Source organism: Carya illinoinensis, chromosome 12 (assembly GCF_018687715.1).
Source record: "Carya illinoinensis cultivar Pawnee chromosome 12, C.illinoinensisPawnee_v1, whole genome shotgun sequence".
Taxonomy (NCBI): domain Eukaryota; kingdom Viridiplantae; phylum Streptophyta; class Magnoliopsida; order Fagales; family Juglandaceae; genus Carya; species Carya illinoinensis.
In genome coordinates, this window is record NC_056763.1 from 26612328 (window position 1) to 26639990 (window position 27663).

Here is a 27663-nt window from a genome sequence, read left to right on the forward strand (position 1 = left end):
TGGGTGGGATAGTAATTTGAGAAAAAAGATAAAGGAGAAGAGGAAGGAGACAAAAAGTGTAATGGTATTGATGGAGAGAGAGATAGAAAATAGAAAGCTGAATGAGAGAGAGAGCTTGGGGAGAGAGATAGAGAGGCTGCAGAGAGAGATAGGTTGATCAGAGAGAGCTTGAGGAGAGAGGGAGGGTTTGATAAGAGAGCTTTGGAAGATAGGTGGAAGAGAAATATAGATTGAGGAGAGAGATGGGTAATGGGTTGACGATGGTATGACTTTTTTTTTTTTTTTTATAAACTTTTTTTAGGACATTTATAAAAAAAAAAGTCATATCATATTAAATGTGGAGTGTACTTATATAAAAAAAATGTAGGGATGTAGAGGTGAATAGTAGTGATGAATAACATCTCTATTTAATATGATAATTCTATGTATTCTTGATATAATTTTGTTTTTTTAATAAAACATATTGCATTCATTTTTTTATAAGTAATATTGCATTGGTTAATAATGGGTATTATAATTTTGACTTGAAATATACATTTTAAGATAACTATAATATTAATAGTATTTCAGTACAAAATTGTGATTGACATAGTCTAGTTCTTGCCACAAATCTCTATAAATTACCGTTTGAAAAACAACACGACTTTATAAAAAATAGAGTTAATAAATCTCATATTCTGTCTAAGATGGAGTAGAGAACACAATCTATGGACAAAAAGTCAAAGAGACACATTTTATGGATACAAATCTAAGCGATTGTATTATTTTTTATTTTTATTTTTTTAAAATAAAATATATAACAAAAATTAAAGATACATAGAATAAAAATAAATTACATCTTAAAAAGATATAGATCTGTATTTTTAATTTAAAAAAATATAAATAAAATGAATGTGATGGCGCGTGAGAGCCACCCACTACCCTAGGAGTATAACAGTTAATTAGATCTGAAATAATCAGTGATTTTGAATTTAGAAAAGTCGGTTGTGGTGGCACAAGAGCACCCTTAACGGTAGTACGTGAATTTTACACGCTCATTTTAGATAATGTACGTGGCTCATGCGTAACGTTATTTGGTAAAAAATTTTATCTGTCTAAAGAATTAAAAAAAATCTTAATAATATTAATCCTCAGATTAAAAAAAAAAAAACAAAGAAAAAGATTAGGACGGGGAATGTTGAAAGAGGGAGTAGGGAGGACGGGGGATGGGGGAGGAGGTTGCCCGGTTTGATTTGAGGGTAGTTTATAAAGAAGAGGAGTTTCTCTCTCTAAACTAGGGCCGGCTGGTGTACGTAGGGGATATTCATTTTGGTATAATTAATATAAATGTAATTAAAGAGTCGAACCGATCGCTTGGACAACAAGATATACGCGCAATCATCCGTCCGTTCCTTGTACTCTTTTTCACGAACTGCATCATACTATCAATAGGGTTCTTGACACGTGTAAACTAAATTCAGAAATGAAAAGTTGGTGGCCGTGGTCCACGGTTTTATCACACCTGGCGATGTGAATATACCGCACTCGCTGTCAGTGAGCGTGCGTAAGACTAATCAATCGTGACCATTCATGAAGATCTTTGCAATGCGCCACGCAGCCTACACTGTCCGACCAGAGCGCGTGGGTTTTGGGACCAGTCGTCGCCCCCTACGCACGGCGAAAGCGACCAAAAGGCGATGAACGCAGTATCGACGAAACTTACGGCCCATTGAAAAAGAGACCCAAGAAGAGCATTGCCACTTTCGTAAATTAGAGAAGCTTTAGGCCTTAATAACTAACCCTCAAATATCCACTACTAATCACGGCCGCATTGTTTTCAACCGAATAAACTCACTCCCCCACAGTTTCCCAGAAAGCTAAGGTACGGTGCAAACCCTAGAAAAATCTCTGTTTTTCTTTTCAATACAAAACATACTGCTATTTATGGGGCATATTTCTATTGCTGTACTTCGTTGTATGAATAGATAAATGATGTATGTATAGGTTTTTTATGTGTGTCCGGCGGAGTCAATGGGGAAAGGGAGACCAAGGGCTGTGGAGAAGGGGGTGCTAGGGCATAATTGTAGTGTTTCATCTTCTGGGTCATTGAATATACCATCTGGGCCCGTGTATTACCCAACTCAGGATGAATTTAGAGACCCTTTGGAGTATATATATAAGATCAGGCCAGAGGCTGAGCCTTATGGGATTTGTAAGATAGTTCCACCAGAGAGTTGGAAACCCCCGTTTGCATTGAATTGTGATTCATTTACCTTTCCCACAAAAACCCAAGCCATTCACCAATTGCAGGCGCGGCCGGCTGCAAGTGATTCCAAGACATTTGAGTTGGAGTACAATAGGTTTTTAGAGGATCATAGCGGGAAAAAGTTGAGGAAGAAGGTGGTTTTCGAGGGGGAGGAGTTGGATTTGTGTAAATTGTTTAATGCCGTGAAGCGGTATGGTGGGTACAATAAGGTTGTGAAGGAGAAGAAATGGGGGGAAGTTTCACGATTTGTGAGGTCAACTAGGAAGATTTCAGAGTGTGCGAAGCACGTGTTGAGTCAGTTGTATCGAGAGCATTTATATGATTATGAGAAATATTACAATCGGTTGAATCAGAAGGCAAGTGGTGGTTATAAGAGAGCATTGCATGATGAGGGGACGAGTGAGCAGGAGGCTGAATCGTTTGGCTCAAAAAGAAGACGGAGGAGTAATGGCGGTGATAAGGTAAAGGTTTGTAAGGTGAAGGAGGAAGAGCATGATCAGATTTGTGAACAATGCAGAAGTGGTTTGCATGGGGAAGTGATGCTTCTGTGTGATAGGTGTAACAAGGGGTGGCATATATACTGTCTTTCCCCACCTTTAAAGCAGGTTCCGCTAGGGAATTGGTATTGCTTGGAGTGCTTGAATTCTGACAAGGATTGCTTTGGTTTTGTGCCTGGAAAACAATACACATTGGAAGCTTTCAGGCGTGTGGCTGATCGTGCTAAGAAGAGATGGTTTGGGTCAGGACCTGCTTCACTGGTGCAAATTGAGAAAAAGTTCTGGGAAATTGTGGAGGGGATGGTGGGCGAGGTTGAAGTTATCTATGGCAGTGACTTGGATACTTCTATATATGGGAGTGGCTTTCCACGTGCAAATGACCAGAGACCACAAATAGTTGAGGCTAAGCTTTGGGATGAATACTGTGATACTCCTTGGAATATTAATAACTTGCCTAAGTTGAGTGGATCAATGCTTCGAGCTGTTCATCAAAACATTACTGGTGTTATGGTGCCCTGGCTGTATATTGGGATGCTATTCTCAGCTTTTTGTTGGCATTTTGAAGATCACTGTTTTTACTCAATGAATTATCTACACTGGTATGTATCTTATTGTACCTTATGCACCGTTCCTTTATCTATTTCAATTTATTTTCATAATTATTTAACTATGGTTCATTTTCTTCACAGTTTCTGTTATATATTCTATTTGACTCTTGTATGCATCCAGTGTACTTGGCTACACCTATTGATATTAATAAATTTGAGAACTGGTATACCTGTTTTTGACATTTTTTATTTTTAAATGAGTAATCGAAAATTATATGGATAAAAACAGAAGGCATAGCCCAAGTACGCAGGACGTATATAAGAGAAATGCTTGATTAGAAATAGAAAAAAGATGATAGGAAATCATGAAAACTTAGTCCATTAAAGTCTATAGCAATTGCCCAAAGGATCAGAGTGTTGAAGAAGAAAGTTTAAGCTCATCCAATGTCTGCTTGCAGTCTTCAAAATTGCTATTGTTTCTTTCCCTCCAAGTGCACTACAATATTTCTGTTTTTGACAATGAAAGGATTTATTCAGATGCATGATTGGATGACACAGGAAGTTGCTTGTTGGTAGCATTAAGTTTGGAAGGAAAAATTTACTACATAGAGCAAGATGAAATGCAAACAAAATATTAGGGATTTAAAATTTCAACCAGAATAGACGTCTAAATTCGTTAAGATAGATTTGAAGCACTTACTGGGCATTTTCTTAAAGGTTTACTCAATTGAAAAAAAAAAGCTAATTAAACAATGGTGATTCTTTGATTACTCGTAAAAAACTTTTTAAAGGATACTCAGGTTTAGTTTTAGATTTGTTGACTTATCAAAAGACACTTTTACCCAAGTTAAACAAAACAAATGGGTCATTTCACATTGCCGGTCCCATTTAAATGGGGTATTGGGAGGTGTGTTATGGATTCAGGTTTGTCTTCCATCATTTTTACCTGGAGAATTTGCTTTCAAGACGTGAATCCACATGTGTGCTTGGCAGCCTGAGTCTTTTGCTTAATGTCCCCTGCAAATTAAGCAAAATGATCAGGTTAAATTTTTTTAATAAGTAGGAAAATATTTTATTGATATTGAAGTAGGCATAGCCCAAGTACACAGGAAGTATACATGAGATTACACCTACTTGGGAACTAGACAGATTAAAAATTGTTGACTGATATTAGTTGCTGGAGTCTGTCTCTATTGGTTCAGCTCTCGGATATTTTATGTTCGTCTCAGTTTTCATTGAACTTAATTTGGCTTTGTGGAATTTGAGTGTACTGTATTATTTTTCATTTTGAGAAGAAGTTGCGCGAGGAAAAGAAAATAATGGAGGCATTTCATCAGGTGTAATATTTAGTTCAAATCCACCTTCTTTGTGTTTGAAAAGATTGCTGCTGGGGTTGGTGTTCTTGGAGAAATCCAAGGCAGTTTAGAATTTGTGCATTCCGTTCCAATCAAATTTAGGATTCATGAATTTTGCTCTAATGAGGTTGGGAAAAAGCATCCATGCATCAACGAGGCTGACTTACCATGCCTTTTGCATTATTAACCCCTAGGGATTGGCTCAAGAGGTAAAGGCCTTGGTCTTGGTGGTATGCTCCCTCCAGGTTTAAGGTTTGAATCCACTCGAGTGCAAACAATTTCTAGGGGCTATCTGATTGGGAGGACTTCCCCTTGAATTACCCAAGGTGCACTTGCAGAAAACTCCTTGCTGAGGGCCTGTGCACCCCCGGGATTAGTCGGGATTTTGTTCTTGGACACCCGGTGTTCAGAAAAAAAGAATCTATGATTTCTTTTAAAAAAGGTTTATTAGGAAAGTGGTTTGTGGAGATTTCAATCGGAAGAGGTTCATTGTGGAGAATGGTAGTGGGGGGGAAGTATGGATGTGATTTGGGAGGTTGGAGTTCTAAGGAGGGGAGGGGGAATTATGAAGTGAGTCTATGGAAGTTTATTAGAAAGGGGTGGAAGGTGTTTGCAACACACAACAATTTTGAGGTTGGTGAGGGTACAAGAATCAGTTTCTGGTTTGATGAATGGTGTGGAGAGAGAGCTTTATTTTCTGCATTTCCAAGCGTTTTCATATTAGCTGGAAATCAACAGGTTGCTGTTTCAGATGTGCTGTGTCGAGCTAATGGCATAGTGCATTGGAATCTGTCCTTTTCCAGAAATGTGCAGGACTGGGAAGTGGAGGAGTTAGTAGGTTTTTACAGTTTTCTTTACTCCACAAAGATAGAAGGAAATGGGAGAGATAAAATGCTGTGGAAACATTCAGGAAACAAAAAATTTTCTGTCAAATCCTTTTACAAGGTGTTGCAAGACCATCAGTCTATTATGTTCCCATGGAAGAGTATATGGAGAGTTCTGGTGCCACCTAAAGTAGCATTTTTTTTCCTGGACTGCAGCTTTAGGTAAGATTTTGATGGCTGACAATTTAAGGAAAAGCGGGCTGATTGAGGTGGAGTGGTGCTACCTGTGTAAGAATGGTGGAACGACCGATCATATTTTTCTGCATTGTGAAGTGGCGAGGGAGCTTTGGGATGGCATTATTAGTAGGGCCGGGATGATTTGGGTCATGCCCAAGAGCATGGTGGATCTTTTAGCATGTTGGAAGAGGCATCGCCAAAGCTCACAACTGGCTGTGATGTGGAGGATGATTCCTTTGTGTTTACCGTGGTGCCTTTGGTTGGAAAGAAATGAGAGATGCTTCAACAACAAGGAGAGAACAGTAGGGGAAATCTGGAACTTTTTTGTACTTTCTTTGGTCCAATGGTTTTCTGCTATTGTACTAAAGGGAGGGAATGTTCATGAGTTTTTGATTTCTTTTCAGCTTGCTAGAGTGTAATTAGGTGTCTCTTTTGTATACTTCCTGTGTACCTGGGCTTTACCTAGTTGCATTCGATCAATAATGTTTATTATTTATCAAAATTTTTTTTTTGTTTCACACTTTTTTCTGCCAGGCGAGTCATTAAATAGACATTTGTGTTACTGAGTAGATTATTCTATTATTAGTGTATATACATTTATTGAACAAATACAGAACACAAAATCTTTTGTGGTTTGGATTGATTTCTGCCTCTTTTATTTAGTTGTACATGAGAGATGCTCACTTCTATTGTTGTCTTAGGGGAGAGCCAAAATGTTGGTACAGCGTTCCTGGTAGGGAAGCCAATGCTTTTGAGAAGGTAGTTCTCGGATTCCTTTGGAATAATTGTGTATTTATCTTTTTCATTTCAAATTCATTTGCATCCCTCGGCTGGATATCCTTCCCCCCTTTTCCTTTTTTTACAATATCTTTGTTGTCTAATCTTATTAAAAAAAATTTGTATTCAAGATAGTTTGTACTAATCATGTTTGAAAAGAAATTGTGATATATATATATCTATATATATTAGTTCTTTTGGGATACTATAAAAAAACATATTAGTTCTTTTGGGATGTGTGATGCTGTGCTTGCAGAAGTAGGTTAATTCAATACCTTGATAATTATCTGGCATTGTCTCTATTATGCTGGTCAGCTCCAACTAGTGTTATAATGTGTTGTCCAATCCATTTCTTCTTATCTAGAACTTTTCAAGAAAACTTGCTTGTGACCAACAATCCCACTTTCGTATAGGTCATGCGGAAGAGTCTTCCTGATCTTTTTGATGCACAACCAGATCTACTCTTCCAGCTTGTCACCATGTTGAATCCATCTGTCTTGCAAGAAAATGGAGTTCCTGTCTATAGCATACTGCAGGTTTGATGTGAAATCTTATTGTCATTTGTTATTTTCGACTGCCCTCTTCCTTTGTTGTTAACAAATTAGTAAATAAGTTATAAAAAAACTGGTAAATTAGTTCAATGATTTGATGGATGTCTCATAATTTTGCAAAAGATTATTTATGAGAAATATACAATAGAATATTTAAGTAGTTTTAAGTGTAGTTGAGTTTTAATTGCTGGGGGAAATGGTGAAGGGTCGCTTTTCAAACTTAGAAGAAATAAGAGACTGTAGGGTCCTTGTTCCTTTTTTATGCACTAAGTTGTGCGTATGAGTACAATTGAATATACGGGAATAGGTTTCATGTCCAAATTGCTGTATCGACATTTAATTTTTGTAGAGCATTTCCTTGTGATATTTTTTTTATGGTACTTTATTTTAGGTGGCTATTGGTGAATTTGTCTGTATCCTTGAAATTGTTTGATATGATTTTCTTGCTGCATGTCAGGAGCCTGGTAATTTTGTCATCACCTTCCCTAGATCATACCATGGAGGTTTCAATCTTGGTATGCTTCCGTTTTAGATTTACTAGCTAGTGGTGATTATGTGAAGAAATTATTAATTCATAATGAATCATTTGTTCCATATAAAAATTTGGCCTATTGTTTTTTTCAGGTTTAAATTGTGCGGAGGCCGTCAATTTTGCTCCTGCTGATTGGCTGCCTTATGGTTGTATTGGAGCAGATCTGTATAAGCAGTATCGCAAAGCTGCTGTTCTGTCTCATGAAGAGCTTCTTTGTGTCGTAGCAAAGGTTACAAGTTTTAACCTGCAGCATATTTTCTACTCAATTTTAGTCTCTAGAGTTGAATTTTTTTATTTATTTGATAAGTTAGTCTCTAGAGTTGAATTTACCTGGTACTGTTCTTTTTTATTTTTTTTTTCCCTCACCTGTTATCATATGTAACCACTGGTGGTGTATTTTTTTTCTTTTTGCGCACTGCTTATTTATTTGGATCATGGAGTTACTCCAGTAACTTGCCTATTTTTTCTACTTGACTATTGTTTTGTTTTTAGCAGAATGATTGCAACAGTAGAGTATCACCTTATCTGAAGAGAGAATTGCTTAAAATACATGCTAATGAGAAAAGTTGGAGAGAGCGACTGTGGAAAAATGGAATTATAAGATCATCTCCCATGTCCCCTCGGAAATGCCTTGAATATGTTGGCACTGAAGAGGTATTAGTATATTGCATACATGCACATATTGGTCTACATTTTTTGCGGTTGTTTCAAGATACACATAGTGGTGCTCAATATCTCCTGGTGGATCTTGTAGGATCCAACATGCATTATATGCAAGCAGTATCTCTATCTTTCTGCTGTTGTTTGCCGCTGTAGGCCATCTGCCTTTGTGTGTCTGGAGGTATGTGAAATTCTTAATTTCTTTCTTTAAAACGTTCTATGCCAATTGTAGTTAGACATTGGAGGTTTAACTTGCCAATCAAAGAGTGAGATAGAGATGCATTTTAAGCTAAAGCATATTGGTAAGACACTAGGACTTGTCTTATAATTGCTCCACTTGTGTCTTGTCTAAGGTTGAGTTGGAGTGCTCACCAATTGATTGGAACATTTTTAACCTTACTTTTTTGGAACATGTTCATTTTACCATGTTTTTTAATTGTAGTCTTATATTTTAATAGGTTCTTGATTTTCAAGAACCTCTGATTTTTTTAGACCAGATAGTTTTGGTCTTGTTCCCCTTGTATGTTTCTTGTAGCCATTTGTTTGGAGCCTTCTTTTAATCGCTTTTTAATTGGGATTCCTATTATGTCAATTCAATTGACTGATTGTCTCTGCCTCATGCAGCACTGGGAACGCCTTTGTGAATGCAAATCTAGTAAACTGCGTCTTCTTTATCGTCATACACTTGTAGAATTGTATGGCCTTGTGCTTATGGTTGATAAGCATTGTTGTGAAGAGACTACACAAAGTAGGAATATGCGAAGGCAAATATCAAGTTCCAGTGAACAAAATGCTTTGACAAAAAAGGTTTAGTTTTTGACATTCTACTAGGTTATCATGAATTTCATTTGCTATCCTTCTGGTTAGTTTTCTTAATTACACTGTTTATAACGCATGCTACTCTAGTGCTATTTCTCATTGTGCATTTGGCTCTGGATCATTGATAATACGTTCTCTGAACTAGTCTTCTTTGTTTTTTTTTTTCCTTTGATTATTTCCATTTATTTCTTCGTATAAATAGTGTGATTTATTTAGACATAATTGGAAAATTTCCAAGATACATCTGTTCTTCTTGTATAAGTGGAATCTGTTTGTGATATGGATGCTCGGTGTATGAGATGAGATGAGAAATCTATGAATAATAGTGAAATGGTTTGTGAATAGTAGTGAAATGGTTTGAGTTAAGATGTTTTATTGGGTTTTCGGAGAGGAGAGAGAAAAAGTTGAGTAAAAATATTATAACATTAAAATACTATTAGAATATAGTTTTTTCACTACTAAAAAAATAAGAATATAGTTTTTGGTATTATTTTTATTTTGGAATTTGAAAAAGTTGAATTGTTTTTTGTGCTTTGTTTGGAAGTTTGGAAAAGTTGTAATGATTAGGTAATTATTAGATAAAAAAGTTCAAGATTTGAAATTGAAAAGTATTTGTGTTTGAGTGATGCTTGAGAAGGAAATGAGATGAGAAATTTTGAGATGAGATAAAACCATCTCTATTCCCAAACAACCCCTTATACTTCCTAATGAATTTTGCAGCATTAAGAAGTATAAGATTGGTTTTGGTCTAAGGTTGAGCCTTGGGTGTAAACAATTTCTCGGGATCACATCCCATTAGTGTAAAGCCAATGATTTACTTGATCCGTGTGATGTGAGCGTGTTACATGGGTCTTGGCTTCAACCAAGTAAAAGATATATTGTGTTTGCATGGTCTCTGGAGGTCCCTTGTCATGTGATGTATACCATCAAGCATATCGGGATTCATGAGTAGGGAGCATTATGTGACTATTGTTCTTTGGGACGATTTTGGATGTAGGTGAAAGGTGGCCATGTTACTCTGGATCAGCTTGCAGCCCAATGGCTTTTGCGAGCATCGAAGATTTCTCGGAATTCATTTTCAAGTGAAGCCTATGTTGCTGTGTTGAAGGAAGCTGAACAGTTTCTTTGGGCTGGTTCTGAAATGGATTCTGTGAGCTTTTTTGCCTGCCTTTTTTGTACTCATTTTGTTGCTCAAAAAATTGGACTTTACAACAATAAGTTTTTAAGCAAAAAAATCTTTCTTTGGACAGGTGCGGGACACTGCAAAGAATCTGATTGAAGCGCGGAAGTGGGCAGAAGGCATAAGAGATTGTCTGTCTAAAGTTGAAAACCGGTCATGTCATTCTGGTGGTGATCTAGATAAAGTTCACTTTGAATATGTTAATGAGTTGCTGAGTTTCAATCCTGTTCCCTGTAATGAGCCCGGGCATCTCAAGTTGAAGGTTATTATGGTTAAATGAATGAATGTTGTTTCTGCTGTGTGGTTGCCCTATGGCTGGGAACTGAAGTCGTCGTTTGCTTTCAGGAACATGCAGAAGAGGCAAGGCTGTTGGTTCAGGAAATTGATCATGCTCTATCAACATGCTCAACAGTATTTCCATATACAATAAACTATATTTTCATTGAATTTATATTATTTTTAACATTATGCTGGAAGTAATTGTCTTCTTGCAGCTTGTGGCACTAATTTTAATTTTTTACTATTGCTAATTGCACTAATCAGTTATACTGTAATGTTTTCCTTTTCTCCATTTGTTTTGACTGATATTTGTTACTGCAGATTTCTGAGTTGGAATTTTTGTACTCCAGAGCTTGTGGCCTACCAATATATGTGAAAGAGAGTGAGAAGTTATCCCTGAAAATTTCTTCAGTAAAGGTATATCCTGTTGACCCTTGGAACCTACTTTGGGGTGGGGTGGATTTTTATGTTCTTAAATTTTCTGCTTTGATTAATTGGACTTTTTCCTCAAGAAGTTATAAGCTATAAACCATGTTCTGTTGTACGGTAAAAGGCTTTTCTTCTATCACTCTGTTTCTATTTTGCCGCACAAAATTCATTGTAAGCATTCTTTAAAAATAGATTCCCATGTGGCTAAAGCCATGATATGCTAAATAAAGTTACTGTCTTTTGGATTTATTTTCTCCCGTGGTTTATCTTTATTTCTAATCTGGTTTTCTTACTGAGACACATTAGGTCTTGATAGAAAGCATAAGAAAATGCATCTCTGAGAAACATCCTGCAGCAATTGAGCTTGATATCCTTTACAAGTTAAAGTCAGAGGTGATTTGGATTTCTATTTTTTTGCATTCATGATATCTTGTTTTTGTCAATTTTAATGGCTATTTCTATATGTATCAAGCTTTTAATTAGTTGAATTCAATGTTCAACAGATTTTGGACCTTCAAGTTCAAGTCCCAGAGATGGTAATGCTTTTGGATCTATTAAGGCAAGCTGAATTATGTCGTGATCAGTGTGGGGAGATGTTGAAAAGTCCCATTAATCTAAAGGTTAGCTTTGTGAGTTTTCTGTTTTCACTTGTGGTGGTTTTAAGGCCTCATTTGGATAGCTATCTCAACCCATCTAATCCTATCTCATCTCATTTCCTTTCCAAACATCACTCAAACACACACACTTTTCAATTTCAAATCTTCAACTTTTTCATCTAATCATTACCTAATCATTACAATTTTATCAAACTTCTAAACAAAACACAAAAACAATTTAACCTTTTTAAATCTCAAAACAAAAATAATATTAAAAAAATAATATTGTAACAATATTTGAATTTTATAATATTTTATTCAAAATTTTCTCTCCTTTCCCAAAACCCAATTAAACATCTTAACTTTTTTTTTGATAGGTAATAAGAGATTTTATTCCAAGTAAATAGACAGTTCAAGTACACACGAAGTATATAAGAGAATACACCTAAGTACAAGCTAAAGCAAAACAGTACTAAAATAAAGCATTACAAATATTCATATTCCTCACAAGATTGTTTACCCAAAAATTATCCCTAAATTCCCCTATTGTGCGTTCACAATCTTCGAAACACCTCCCATTTCTCTCAAGCCATAAACAGCAAAACAAACATGAAGGAATCATCCTCCACTCAGCTGCACTGCCTCCACATCCCGCTGCACCTTGCCAGCTAGCCAAGAAATCCACCACATGAAAAGGCATCACCCAAGCAATGCCTACCCTTGCAAATAACTCATTCCACAAGGTTGTCACCATCTTGCAATGAAGAAACAAGTGGTTAGCAGATTCGCCATTTTTTTTACACATGAAGCACTAATCCATCACATATAAACCCATTTTCCTCAAATTATCAGTCGTTAAAATTTTCTCAAGCGACACCAACCAGCAAAAAAATGCAACTTGACTAGGCACTCTAGCTCTCCAAATGCATTTCCAGGGGTATGTTATATTACCAATGACTATTTAACACCTTGTAATAGGATTTAACAGTGAATCTGGACTTATTATCGTGTATCCACTACATCCTATCCTCCCTGATCTGATCAATATTCGAATCATAAAATTTTACATAGAAATCAGCAGCTTCACTCACTTCCCAGTCCTGTAGATCTCTAGTAAATTTCACATTCCATCTTAATTCAAACCATTTAACTACAATACACAAACCATTTAACTACTATTCACATATTTCTCATCTCATCTTAACGTCCAAACGAGGCCTTTGTTTATCAAGCTTTTTTTTTTTTTTGAGAAAAGTATGAAGTATATTGATGAAAGAATAGGCAAAAGCCACGTTCAGTACAAAGAATGTCCTAACTACGTAGGAGCAATAGAAATACGGAAACCATGTAAATTTTGGCCATTAAAATTAACAGCAATAGCCCAAGTGCAAAGATCTAAAAAAGAAAGCTTCCAGCTCCTCCATCGATCTCTCTGTCCTTGAACGTCTTTTCATTGCGCTCTTATCACACATCACATAATGCATATCGGAATCATCTTCCATATCGCTTTAATTTGGGTGTTGCCTCTTAGAACTGTCCAGCTATCTAGGACCGCCACTACTGTTTCCAGCATAACCCAACCCAAGTCTAGTCTACAAAAAACCTCGTTCCATAGCCCTCAAGCTACCTCACAGTGTAGTAGAAGATGGTCCATAGATTCACCCCCCCTTCTTGCACATACAACACCAATCTATGATGATCACTCTTCGTTTTCTCAAATTGTCCGTTGTGAGGATCTTGCCCGAGGAAACGGTCCACACAAAGAAAGCCGCTTTGAGAGGCACCTTGTGTTTCCAAAGCCTTTTCCATGGAAACTGAGAAGGATGCTCGTGTTAATCCCCCATACTTGTTCTCAATCACCAACTTTCAAAGAGCTTCTGGTTCTCTATGGTATCTCTATAACCACTTTCCAAGTAATGCCCAATTAAAGATTCTCAAATTTCTAATGCCCATTCCACCATTTGAAAGAGGCCTACACACTTGCTCCCACCTGACTAGATGAAACTTGAACTCATCACATATTACACCCCACAAGAAGTTCCTTTGTAGTTTCTTGATACGAAGTGCCACCCTTGTTGGAATAGGAAACAGAGACAAGAAATATGTCGGTAGGTTAGATAGAGTACTTTTTATGAGCATAGTCCTACCCCCTTTTGGCAGGTACATTCTCTTTCAACCTGCTAATCGACGCTCTACTCTCTCAACCATTGTTTCCCAAAGAGCAGCTGCTTTCAAGGGAGCCCCCAACCGAAGGCCAAGATAAGTCATAGGGAGTGAGGCAGTCTTACACCCTAGAGTATTAGCCAACTGTCTTAATCACTGAATACCTCCAATAGGCACCATCTCAGATTTGTCCAGGTTCACTTTCAAACCTAAAGCTACCTCAAAGCAAAGTAGGAGTGCCTTCAATACTCGAACCTGGAATTGATCCACCTCACAGAAGATAAAGAGTGTCATCTGCAAACAATCAATGGGAAATGTTAATACGACCCCATCCCGGGGATCCAATTGGGTAACCAGTCATAGGCCTGTTTGCAACCAGGACTGAGATCATTTTGCTCAAAGCCTCTATCACGACGACAACAAGTAGCGGGGACAACGGATCTACTTGTCTTAGACCTCGTTTGCTATTAAAAAAACCAGTTGGGCTTCCGTTTATTAGGACTGAAAATTTCACCGTAGATATACACCAATGGATCCAAGAACGCTATCTCTCCCCAAAACCACACTTTCCCATAATGTCAATAAGAAAGTCCCAGTTAACATGGTCATACGCCTTCTCCATGTCTAACTTGTATATAATCTTTGGATAGCCAGCTTTAAATCTACTGTCCAAACATTCGTTAGCAATAAGCACTGCATCTAAAATCCGTCTATCCTTTTCAAAGGCATTTTGGGGCTTTGAGATTATCTTTCCCACGGCCTCACTTAGGCGATTCGCGAGTACCTTGGAAAGAATGTTATAAACCCTATTTACTAGGCTAATGGGTCAGAACTCCTTAATATCCTCCGCCCCAACCCTTTTCGGTATCAAAGCTAGAAAAGTGGCGTTTAAGCTTTTCTCAAACTTTCCAAATGAATAGAACTCATGAAACACCTTCATAAGGTCATCCTTTAATACCTCTCAACATGTTTGGAAGAAGCCCATAGAGAATCCATAAGGACCCGTAGCCTTTTTTTTAGCCATTTTCTTTACCACTTCTAGCACCTCCACCTCTCCAAACAGCCTCTCCAAACAGTTGGCATCCATAGGCCCAATGGAGTCAAAAGCCAGCCCCTCTAGCTTAGGCCTCCAACCCTTCTGCTCAGAAAGAAGCTGTTCAAAAAAACCAACCACATGATTGTTAATCACCTGCTCATCCTTACAATTTGCCTCATCAGTCTTCAGCATCTCATTGTTGTTGGATCTCCTATGAGAATTAGCTACCTTGTGAAAAAACTTAGTGCTACGGTCCCCTTCCTTCAACCATGACGCTCTAGACTTCTGTCTCCAAGAGATCTCTTCTAGTAGGATGATCTGCTCGAGCTTTGCACCCAACACTAACTTTTGGGCTAATTCCTTTGGGTTCAAAGGCCTTGGCTCTTGTAGCCTTTCTAGCTCATGGATCTCCCCCGATATTACCAAAAGATTGCATATTCCAAAGTTTTAAATCTTGCTTTAGAGCTTTCAGTTTTCTGGCAAATATGAAACTAGGAGTTCCCTGTATTTGGTAAGAAGACCACCAATGTCCTACCCTATCCACAAATCCTTCTGATTTCAGCCACATGTTTTCAAACTTAAAATGCAGATGCCTTCTTTGAATCCCTCCACAATCCAACATGAGGGGCCAATGGTCTGAATACAAGTGAGGCAATCTCTTTTGCCATACCTCTGGATGATGAACTTCCCACTCCTGGGAAATTAAAAATCTATCTAATCGAGACCATGTCTGATTATTGGCCCAAGTATATATACCCCCCACCAGAGGTAAGTCCCCTAGGTTCAACTCAAAAATGCATTTTGAGAAATCGGACATTGTTGGGCGCATTCTTCTATTTCCATAACAATCACTTGGGAATCTTGTTACATTAAAATCACCACCAATGCACCATGGGAGATCCCACTAGCTATGTAACCCAGCTAATTCATCCCACAGTAATCTTCGATTGTTGTCTGAATTAGGGCCATATACACCTGCAACGGCCCACAAATAGCCATTGATCACACTCCTAAAGGAACATGCTATTGAGAACAACCCTATAACCTTCTCTCTTTTCTCCACCACCCGTTGGTCCCACATCACAAACACTCCTCTTGAGGCCCCATTAGCTGCCAAATGCACCCAAACGACGTGTACACAGCTCCATATACTTTGTATTATTTTTGTAGTAATAACTTTCAAATTTGTCTCCTGTAAACAAATAATGTCCACCTTCCACCCATGCAGTAAGTTTCTTATTTAAAGACGCTTACTGGCATCATTTAGACCACAGACATTCCACAAGAGAATTTTAGGTTTCATTTATTGGAAAAGGCCAGCCCCTTCCCTTTAGACCTATCCCTGCTCGAGCAACCTTTAGAATTCATGGACCATGCTAGCCTATTGAGTTCTTGTTGTTTCTTTGAAACAGTTTTCCTTTGTTGTTGGTGACCCACTTCAATGGTGGTAAGTAATGCCATGAATTGCTCCTCATAACCTTCACACTTCAATCCCACCATATCCTTAATACCATTCTCCGTTTGGAACACCCAATCTGAGACACTGGATGGGTTTGGATACAAACAGTTTAGAGGGATTGGATTCTACACCCTAAACTCCCTCTATCCCTCCATGTTCACTTCTCCAATCAGAAAACCAACTTCCCCTCCATGGTCACTAATCTCCTGAAATAGCCTTTGTGAACTCTCCTCATCGGATAGGAAAAGATCCTCACTGACTGAATCATCTGTTTTCCCTTCATTGCTATTTCCCACCACCACGACATCACTGTTCACCACTGGGGATCTCTTTGGGCCACCGTCCTCTTCCCCTTGCCTCGTTGCAGGTTCTGTTCACTCCTCGAGGGGGTAGAAACACTCGGTGGTGGTGGGAGCACCACCAATGGTTCTGTCGACAAGCTCTGGTTGGTCTTCCGCTCCAAAATTCCTTCTAGAAGCTTCGTCGGCGTCATCTATTGGTCGGACAGCAAGTTTTGTTGCCGTCGCGACGAGGACTCAGGCGGAGGAGAACCCCCTCCTACTCTGAGCCTGCGACCCAATCCTTTCCTCTCTGCCTGTGCCCTCCATTCCTATCGACCTGATCCTTTCCTCTTGTGCTGGGGCCTAGATCCAGCCCAGCCCGCTGGCCTAAAGTCCTTTGCGTAGTTACGGGCCATGGGCTTATTCTTTGGCCCATATCCAACCCAGTCCAAAGAACTATTTTCCTTCCCTGAGTAATTACGGGCCATGGGCTTATTCTTTGGCCCATATCCAACCCAGTCCAAAGAACTATTTTCCTTCCCTGAGTAATTACGGGCCATGGGCTTACTTAGCCCAACTTCAGAGCCCGAAGCCCTTGGTCTTTGAAAGGCCTACTTACTTCCCCTAAAACTCACAATTTCATCCCCTGCTTAATAGCCTCGACCACCTTCTTCACTTTAGCCACCTCCCCTTGCAACTTCTCCATTTGGACTTGCAAGTCACGTACCAAACACAGCATCTCCCTCATGTCTCCTCCACCTTCTCTCCCCCTAGACTGACCTCGAGGGGCTTGATGTGAAGCTCCGGTGTCATATCTCCCGTTGAAACCATGCATCCCTGACGGCGATAAAGCTTCTTTGTACGACTTTGGCTTATCTCCCCATGGTTGCTTTAGAGCATCACCAAACGTGCCATGGCTACTTCTTACTGCCTGTAAAACCTCCCTCAACGCCTCACACATTCTACTCCATCCACGACCCCCCTCCTCTTCTAGAATATAAATGAGCTATTTCGTCCCCCATCACCGTAAACAGCCACCTCCATGAAACAACCTCTGCTATTCGAGCATATCTATATGATGAAGCTCCGGTAACCCTCCCTCGTAGACAAATAAAAATCTTTTCTTTCATCTGTCACACACCTCTCCAATGCTCCCCCTAACCATTGTGCAGTTTCCAGTCCAAGCAATAACTCTTACTTGAACCGCCCTCTCTCAGTAATGCGGATCAAACCACCCTCTCTCACGACAGAAAATAACTTAGTTTCAATCACTAGCTCCTGAGCGAAGCCCATCTCAACCACCGTTGACATAATAGACAAACTAACTAACGACCATCCTCGACGGCGAAAACTAAACTAAGAAAAAAAATTTCGCACTTGTACGGAGAGAGTTTTCTCTCTCTAGTTGCCTATTGCATTTGATTGTTTATCAAACTCAAGGCATACATCTTTAACGAATAATTTTTTGCAGAATCTCGAATTGCTTCTTCAAGAGTTGAATGGCTGTACTGTTAACATACCAGAGCTGAAGCTTTTGACGCAATATCACATTGATGCTGTTACATGGATCTCCCGTTTTAATGATGTTTGTTTGAACATTAATGAACGGGAGGATCATCACAATGTAGTTGATGAGTTAAGTAGCATTCTCGAAGATGGGGCATCTTTAAGAATCCAAGGTTTGCTTGTTGACACATGCAATTTTTCTTTTTATTATTTTTTGATATCGGATACTTTTGGACATCCTTATTATAGTTATCATTCCTGTTGTTGTACATTGTTCTAATGGTAGGTTTGTGTTGAACAGTTGATGAATTGCCTCTAGTCGAGGTTGAGTTAAAGAAGGCCTGTTGCAGGGAAAGGGCTCTTAAGGTAGTTTGATGCTGTTAAAGCTTTTGCCTGTTTGATCGTGTGTGTGTTTCAAGATTATGTTTGCTAATTGATTTTGGTACACTGGGTTGCTTTGGTGCTTGTTCTGCATGGATTTTTTTTAGAAATTCACTGGTGAACTATAGTCATTTATGTGATATTTTGATAACAGGCACGCTGTACAAAAATGTCTCTGGACTTCATTCAGCAACTGATGGTGGAGGCTGCAGTGTATGTTTCTTGCCTCAATTCTACTCACAGACATATGCTAAAGGCTTTTCGATAAGCTTCTCCTTTCAACCTTTAATTTTATTTTCAGGATTCAGATTGAGAAAGAGAGATTATTTGTTGATATGAATGGAGTACTTGCTGCTGCCATGCATTGGGAGGAAAGAGCGAAAGATATTCTTGCCCATGCAGCTCTAATGCGTGAATTTGAAGATGTCATGATGTATTGGGGATGCTTTGCCTGTTCCTTTTTTGACTTTTTAACTTTTATGGCTTGTTTTGCTTTCCAGTAACAACAGTATACTTTGAACTTCTATAGGGCTTCGGAAGAAATATATGCAATTCTACCCTCTCTTAATGATGTCAAAGATGCAGTATTAATAGCCAAGTCCTGGTTAAAGAAGTCAGAGCCCTTTTTAATGGTTGCTATGTCTGCTGCTCCTGCCTCAAGTTCTTTGTTTGAAGTTGAGGCCTTGAAGGTTCTTGCTCTCTCCTATACATGGCTGCCTTGCTTGAATTTGGACCATTTGTATGATAATATGCTTCATATTTCTCAGGAGTTGGTTTCTCAGTCAAAGCTTTTGAAGATTTCTTTGGAAGAAAGCAGGGTGCTAGAAACGGTTTTGAGGAATTGCAAGGAGTGGGAGCACGATGCATGTTCTGCTCTGCAAGATGCTATGTGCATATTCGATTTGAGTGATATGGGCGATGGAATGGGCAAATGCCTTATTTTGAAAATAGAATCTGTAGTTTCTAAAATTGAATCTGTCATAAAAAGTGGATCATCTCTTCATTTTGACTTTTGTGAGATTCCTGACCTTCAAGGTGCACATTCTACCCTGCAATGGTGCAAGAAGGTGCTTTCTTTCTGCTCTGGTGCTCCTGCTTTTGAGGTGATATTTCTTAAACTAATTAACATGGCCATATAGTATGCTGATGATTTTTAATCATGCATGTGCTTCTTGTTATCTTTTCTCTGAACCTTGATGGGTACAATGAAGCGTGAGCTTATTTTCATATGTACCTTATTTTTGTTTTAGCTGAGTGATTGGGAAAGTTTAGCAAGTATATAAAAACTAATGTCGTTTATTTGTTTCTTCAAGCAGTAATAATGAAGAAAGTCTTACTCATAAAAAAATAATGAAGAAATTCTAAATACGTGTTTACATTGTGAGGCTAATAGGTTTGCTTTAGTATTGCCACCTTCCTGGTTTTCTTAATCAAGCATTGGCTTTTAATGCATAAATGTACTTGATTTGCCATTTCTTTTGCACATTGATAAAGTTTTCTTGAGATAGAATAGTTGTGACTTGATCACCTTTTATTTTGGTTTGTTATAAGCTGTTCTTGTTTGTCTGCAATAACTAAAGCATGTATTTTTTTTTTTTTTTGGAAATTCCAATTGTATTGGGAGTTAGGCTTAGTAGAATTGTACTAAATATCTCTTCTTTACTGTTTTACCGAGTGATGCATTTTGATGAAGGGTTTTCTTCACATTTTATGCTTTAGGATGTCGAGAGCTTGATGAAGGTTGCAGAGCAACTTCCCCATAAATGTGCCTCTGGTCCCTTGTGTAGCTCATTGATTGATGGGGTTAAATGGCTAAAGAAGGCCTTAGAGGCCATTGCTGCGCCACACAATTTCAAAAGATGCAAGCTGAGTGATGCTGAAGAAGTTCTTGCTGACTCTCAGGTACATTTTTTTGTTCATGGTGTTGCCTCTTTATATCAGTTGAAGTCAATTTTTTTTATGTAGATCTTACTTTTAAGATTTCTATTCTCAGTGTATTAAAGTCTCCTTTCCGGTGATGGTTGGTCAACTTCAAAATTCTATTCAGAAACACAAGTGAGTGAATTGATTGTCTCATCCAATTGTCTTTTATTTGTTGTTTCTACCTTTTTCTGCCTGAAATTTATCACTCGGGTTTGCAGCAGAAATATTGATTTCTATACCTTCACACGCAGTGTAAATTTCAAGATTTTTTCCATATATATATGTATATAATATGTGTGTGTATAAAGCCTTTTCATTTATTTGATAAGTGTATATAAGCCTTTTCCTATATGTTAATATATTCTTTCATAATTTTTTTTTATGCTGTAAAAGGTTCAAGTGTTAGTGAAACCGCTACTGTAATACCCTGAATTGTGTATAGGAAGATGGAGAATGGTATCCCACATTGTTTGGGAGGGAGACATTCGAGCCCTTCATAATGATTATAAGGGACTCTAATTATAACTTTGACTAGTCTTTTCTGAGTATAGACCTAGATGTGGTTTGGGCTTTCCTCCGCATTTGTGTTTTTAATCAATTCTTTAATTACTTATAAAAAAATTCTTTAATATTGGTGAACAATTTGGGTTCATACAACACCCATCCCCGCAATACATATGCAGCATGTAGCTTTCTTAATTTATAAAATTAATTGAGGTTGGGGAATATATCTAATATATTTCTTTCAATTATTTGTTACTTTTGTGGTACTTGATATGCTTATCATATTTTAACTGTGAATGTAGGCTGTGGCAAGAACAGGTGCTTCAGTTTTTCAATCGTAAGTCTGAGGATCGATCTTGGTGTTTAATATTACAGCTCAAGGTATGCTTGGTTTATGCATGTATTTGGCAAATATTATGAATCTGTATTAAAGACCAACTTGTGTACTTGGCAAATATTATGTGATCATCTGCAGGAGGTTGGAAATTCTGTTGCTTTCAGTTGCACCGAACTTGATTTGGTCTTATCTAAAGTTGAAAAGATTGAGAAGTGGATGAAACACTGCATATATGTTGTAGGAACTTCAATTGGAGATGAGAAATCTCTGCTTGATGCTTTATGGAAGGTTTTAATCTTTATTTGTTATTCTTTTTCTTATTCAATTATGAGGGTTTGGTGAAAATTTTGATTGTTTGGATACATGTCTGTTTGATATATTTCCAATTTTTTTATTGCTCAGATTAAAAAGGATCTAGATAGATCTTTGTACATATATGAAACATCACGTGCCTGCAAAGCAAGAAATTTATGTATCTTCTGCTCCAGTGATGCTGAGGATCTGGTGCTTCTTACTTGTTCAATATGCAAGGACTGGTAAGGTATTTGCTGCCTGGTCAATATTTCACTTCTTTAGCGTGTTTATCATGGTCAAGACACCCTGATCAATAACCTATTTGTTGCAAAGTAGGTGATTTCAATTTTCATTCTCAAATTTATCCACTAATAACTTGAGCTATATTTTGGCAATTTTGTGTTACAAGACTCGACATTTTCCAGTACTTTTTTTTTCATGGTCAAGATTCATTCCTGTCTTTTTTCGCTTGGCAACTGAATAATGTGATAAGGATTGATGTTTAATTGTTGTTCCATGTATCTTAACCTTTTGTCCCTGCTTTTGTTTTTATGTTCTGTTATCATGATGTTTTGTTTATATTTTATATGAACAGCTATCATTTGCGGTGCCTAGGACCAATGGCAACAGATTCAAATCTTGTAGAAGTGTATAGATGCCCCTATTGCCAATTTTTGCTGGTTGGATCAATTTGTCAAAATAAAGGCGGCCCTCTGGTATGCATTTATTTATTTGAAGTGTCTTTGTTAAGAAGCTCTTATAGTCCATCTCATATCTTGTGTGTGGTACAGAAATTTGGAGGGAAGCATCCTGACTTACAAATGCTCATTGAACTTCTACATGATGCTGAAGATTTCTTTGTATGGTAATAAGCTGCAACATTGAAGTACCTCTGATGAAAACTCCTTATTTATATGTTCTTTGATTACTATATTTCTTTGATTGTTTTATTTCCTTGATTAAACAATTGGCAAAAACCCCTAGGGGTTGGCTCAAGTGGTAAAGGCCTTGGGCTTGGGGGTATTCTCCCCCCGGGTCTAAAGTTCAAATCCCCTTGAGTGTAAACAATCTCTAGGGGCATTGGACTGGGGGATTTTCCCCTTAAATTACCCGAGGTGCACTTGTGGGAAACTTCTTGTTGAGAGTTTGTGCACCCCCGGGATTAGTCGGGACGCTGTTCCTGGACACTCAGTGCCAATAAAAAAAAAACAATTGGCAAAACTATGGCTTATATTTTATTGTTTTATTTTCTTGATTAGATGCTGAGCATGCATGGTAGAAATTTTCTCTACTCCTTCGATGTGAAATTAAACCTATCACTATTTCTATTTCCCTGCCCCAAATTATGTAGAGATTAACAGTCTTGGAGCTTAAGATTTGTGGCAGTGGTAGGAAAATAGCAAAAAAATTATCAGGAGGTTCCAGATGCAAGATGCTCTCTGTATAAACTGACTCAGTTCTAGCTTTTTTGATTAAAGACTTCAGAAAAGTGCAGAGGGCTTGAAAGCTTGGGTTGTGTAAATTTAGGACGGTGGGTCGGTGAATGATGTTCTTGTAGTCGATCAAACTGCCAGCGTGGCAGTTTCTCCTGCCATACAGGTCATGAATTTTTTATACTTTCAAGGTACTGCAAAACTGAGAAGGTTTATTAGCAATCAAGAACTAGCTTGAGAATATATCCTGTAAAGTTGGGTGTCTTCATCTTCAACTGATAATATATCAATCAAGGTTGGCTTGGCTGGTTCATCTTATATTATGCTTTTTATTTATTTTTTGGGTCTCTGTTCTTATTTGACTCATGGATTGGCTGGATATGTTGTATTTTCTTCAGTTGGGAGAGAAATAAAAAAGTAGTTGAAGTCATTTTACCTCAAGCTGATTGGGTTGCACTTGTCTAATTGTGATGGGATTTTTTTTTTTTGATAAGTTCAAATTTTGACCGGTAATGTTTACAGGATTGAGGAAAGGGATGCATTGAAACAACTTGTGGATCAAGCTCTGGCATGCAGATCTTGCTTGACAGAATTAGTTGATTTTTCTTTGGCTTATTGTGATAAAGATCTCAGCATTGTCTCTGAAAAGCTAACTATTGCCATGAAGGTACTTGTTGAGACTGGACCACTTACTGTTAGTATGTTACAGTGTGCTGTAGAAGCATGTGGATGTAGTGTTGGACTCCATTATTGACTCTCTCTGTGTGAATTTCGTATATTTCCTTAGTGGGTATTGATTTTAACTTTTTTTTTTGCTAGATATATTGATGGTTAGCATAAAATGCATATAGCTGCAGTTCTGACAATATGATCATTTTTTAGAAAACTAGTATTTTTGCCACAAATTTGTATATTCTTCCTGATTGGAAGTAGCTTTGTACAGGCCATTGAAGTTGCGGGTCTCTATGATCAGCTGGGTAATTGCAACCTTGATCTGGCATTAGCAAGATTCTCATGGAGCTCTAAAGGCAGCATACTATTACAGAGTTTACATAAGCCCACAGTCCAACAGATTCAGCAGCATTTGCAAGAGGTATGTTTTATGGATCATTGATGATTATCTACTAGGCTCCTACGAGTATGTTTTATGGACTTGGAGTATTTGTTTCAGAATTCTGCTTTCTCCTGAGTGATATTTTATAATAGTGGGGTGGTTGGTATGGGGATAGCATCTGTCAAGATTGTCAAGTGATATTCAACACTTCTTTTTTACCCATTCTGTTTTTTGATAGGTGAACGATTATATTGTATTAATTAGAATAGGCTTAGCTCAGGTATAAGGGGTATACAAGAGTTAACACCTTTTTAAGAGGAACGGAGAGAAATAAGAAAATCATGAAAGTCTAGGCTGTTAAAATATACAGCTTTGGCCCAAAGAAACAGTGTTCTTTGGTAACTCTGAAATGGTGGTTGGTATGTGGATAGCATCTGTCAAGATTGTCAAGTGATATTCAACACTTCTTTTTTACCCATTCTGTTTTTTGACAGGTGAACGATTATATTGTATTAATTAGAATAGGCTTAGCTCAGGTACAAGGGGTATACAAGAGTTAACACCTTTTTAAGAGGAACGGAGAGAAATAAGAAAATCATGAAAGTCTAGGCCGTTAAAATACACAGCTTTGGCCCAAAGAAACAGGGTTCTTTGGTAACTCTGAAATGAAAAGGAATGAAAAAGACATGGTAAAGCCATTCCATTAGCACCCAGTATGTATTAATGCCCATATTCTACCTACAAGTTTCTTCTTGTGTTTCGTCTCTGGTTCTATGGAGGAACAAGAAACTCTTGTTATAAAGGAAAGGAAAAACAAATGAAACTTATAGAGCATGGAGTAGGAGGCCTGGCTAGCGCTGTAGTCATATAATAGATTTAGGTTTGTGAGGACTGGTTTTAAGTAGGGGTGGCAATATGTCACACGACCCGTTAACCCAACACGAACATGACACGATAATAGCGGGTTAGGGTTTAACCTTAATGGGTTCGGGTCAAAACGGGTTGACCCGTTAAGACACGATTGCTTAACGGGTTGATAACGGGTTAACCCGTTTTGACCCGTTATGACACGTTAAGAAAGTTAAAGTTACAATTATACCCTTATATCTAAAAATTAAATTGTTAGAATTTCAATTTCAATATTTTTATTATTTGGATTGTAGTTTTGGACTTATAATTAGTTTTATAATTTTTATAGATATTGTAATTTTAACATTTATATAAAATTATGCTAAATTTAATCAGGTTAAAAAGGTTAATTTCGGGTCTATTCAACTCATTTACATAAATAGTTTAAAATGAGTTGTATTGTGTCGTATTAACTTATTTCGTAATATTTTCTTAATTTATTTTTTTACTTATAAAAAAAACATATTTCGTAATATTTATTAATGGGTCAAAACGGGTTGACACGACACGACCCGTTATGTTAATGGGTCGTGTTAGGGTTTGAGATTTTGACACGATAAGTTTAACGGGTCGGGTTATGGTTGACCTATATGACCCGTTAACACGATTTGACACGACACGAACACGACTCGTTAACACGATTTGACACTCCTAGTTTTAAGCTTCATGAGGTGGCACTGGTGCAGATCCAGTTTGAGCCTACAGGCAGTTTAGTATAGGCAGTCAATCGTAGCAAATCTTTAGTCACTCTTAGTTCGTACATAGCTCTCAGTAATCCTTGAGCATTTCATCATGCAGATGCTCTAGCTATTTCTACAAGAGGTTATTGATTTGATGTGGTATTAGTTGGGGTTTTGGGCATTCTATGTGGTAAACAGAATTAGTTAGATGACGATCTGAGAGAATGAAATTTGGTAAACAATTTTTTGGTAAATAATAATTCATCCTCTAGTAAAAGGCAGAAAAAAGGTGCAACTCAGTACATAAGAAACTTGGTAGAAGAAGATAAAGATAAAAATCCTCTATACAAAAGAAACACCTAGCTAGAAGAAGATACACAGACAAGAAGAAATTTGGTAAACACACTTTGTATGTACTTCTTTGTTGAGAGGACTGCTCTTTATTATTGGCTTAGAGAAAAATGGTTGCCGTTTATCTGTCGGTTCTTTCCTTCCCTTCCACAAGGGGTGCTTACCATCCAATTTCATCTGTTCTATATTGGCCCTAGTCATATTTTTAGAATTCACTCCAGTACTGATTACTCCTACCTTACTCAAAAGAACAAAAATGAACCTGAAGAGCAAGAGTCTCTTCCTCAAAAATGTGCCTTGTTAGAGAGGGTTTATAATGCATCATAGATGATAAACTCAATTAATAACGTGTGGCAGGGTCTGGCTATGAACATTCCACCTGAAGATCACTATAGGCAAAGACTGACAGAAGTGAAGTGCATCGGCTTACAGTGGGCAGAACATGCCAAGAAGGTCTAGAAATTGTTGATTCATCTCTCTCTCTCTCTCTCTCTCTCTCTCTCTCACGCACACGCATTCACTGGCTCTTTTATTTTATGCACAGGTTGCGGCAGATTCTGGGGATCTCAGCTTAGATAAAGTTTTTGAACTTATTGCGGAAGGTGAAAGTTTGCCTGTTTGTGTGGAGAAGGAGATTAAGGTAACGATTTTTTTTAGATATATATATATATATAAATAGTTGTCCTGGCTTTTCGTTGATGAGCTAGTGTTGGGTGGAGTGCAGTTACTAAGAGCTCGAAGTATGCTTTATTGCATTTGTCGAAAGCCTTATGATCAGAGAGCAATGATTGCTTGTGATGTCTGTGATGAGTGGTACCATTTTGATTGCATTAAATTACGTTCCACACCAAAGGTCTACACCTGTCCTGCATGCAAGCCTCAGAGAGGAGAATCGGTGGACCATGATAGGTAAGGTTTAAGTCACAATTCCTTCCAGGAAAATCGCAACCACATCAGCATATCTTGTATTTTTGCTGTTTGCTTGAGAATATTTTGGTCTTTGTGTGAGAGTCAATACACAAAATACAGAGATTATAACGCTGTTTGGCTTTTGGCTTCCAAAGAAGCATTTCTTATCACGTTATAAATTCTCTTCAAATGATTAGAGCTGAGGAAACGATGGGGGCGACTAAATCTTGCCAGACGGTGTTTAATTCTGTTCGTGTACTAATCATTTCCTTCTTAATGCCTTGACAGATCAATACGTGCCAAATTGGCTGTGCCTAAGACACCCTTTCCGGAAAACACAGGTTCAATAAAGAAGCCGAGAAAAGCTGAGTCTAGCCTAAGGCAAAAGATCCTTCCAATTACAGATCAAAACAACAGTTTGAGCATTGGGAATGAACATTTATGGTGGAGAACTCGGAAGCCTTTCAGAAGAGCATCTAAAAAACGTGCTGAGCTCAGTAGTCTTTGTCCATTTTTCCATATTCAACAATAGAAAGGGACATTGATAGCTATCCATCATTCAATTCATTCAATTGATTCTTATGGTTTCAGAATTATCTGTTTTCAGCCCCTTGAGAAATAATGAGGAAACTCTCTTATTTGTACATGCATATGAGCATGAGAAAAATTTTGAGCAGGCCCTACAATTTGATATTATAAATCTCTCTCTCTCTCTCTCTCTCTCTCTCTCTCTCTCTCTCTCTCACGCACACGCTACATTGGATCTTGGAGTAATCTGTGATTACAGAGTACAAGGGCTACAATTGCTCATTCATCAGACTTCAGCCTTTTTCAATGGACAAAGACCCAGTAAACATTGCTTACTCGATACCTTTTGAGACATGCAAATCTCTTGGAAACTATTGTTTTAAAGA

The 27663-nt window shown here is 37.8% G+C and overlaps 1 protein-coding gene across 2 annotated transcripts; it reads left to right on the forward strand.

The window, feature by feature from the left end:
• The first annotated feature begins 1717 nt into the window (after positions 1-1717).
• LOC122289103 (lysine-specific demethylase 5C) lies at positions 1718-27449 on the forward strand. Of its 2 annotated transcripts, XM_043096045.1 has the most exons (34): positions 1718-1861; positions 1984-3341; positions 6408-6465; positions 6897-7019; positions 7492-7549; positions 7659-7795; positions 8059-8220; positions 8321-8407; positions 8851-9033; positions 10043-10195; positions 10296-10487; positions 10571-10636; positions 10826-10921; positions 11240-11326; positions 11437-11553; positions 17940-18147; positions 18276-18340; positions 18510-18568; positions 18657-18788; positions 18885-19044; positions 19123-19458; positions 20075-20257; positions 20349-20410; positions 21085-21163; positions 21258-21407; positions 21522-21655; positions 22009-22129; positions 22205-22278; positions 23369-23513; positions 23790-23939; positions 26198-26293; positions 26385-26480; positions 26565-26749; positions 27038-27449. In XM_043096045.1, exons 2-34 carry the CDS (start codon positions 2011-2013, stop codon positions 27279-27281), a joined length of 5529 nt encoding a protein of 1842 aa, XP_042951979.1. In that variant the 5' UTR covers positions 1718-1861; positions 1984-2010; the 3' UTR covers positions 27282-27449. The 2 variants fall into 2 exon arrangements, with proteins under 2 accessions (XP_042951979.1, XP_042951980.1); XM_043096046.1 differs by having other exon boundaries at positions 1820-3341; positions 8062-8220.
• The last annotated feature ends 214 nt before the right edge of the window (positions 27450-27663 follow it).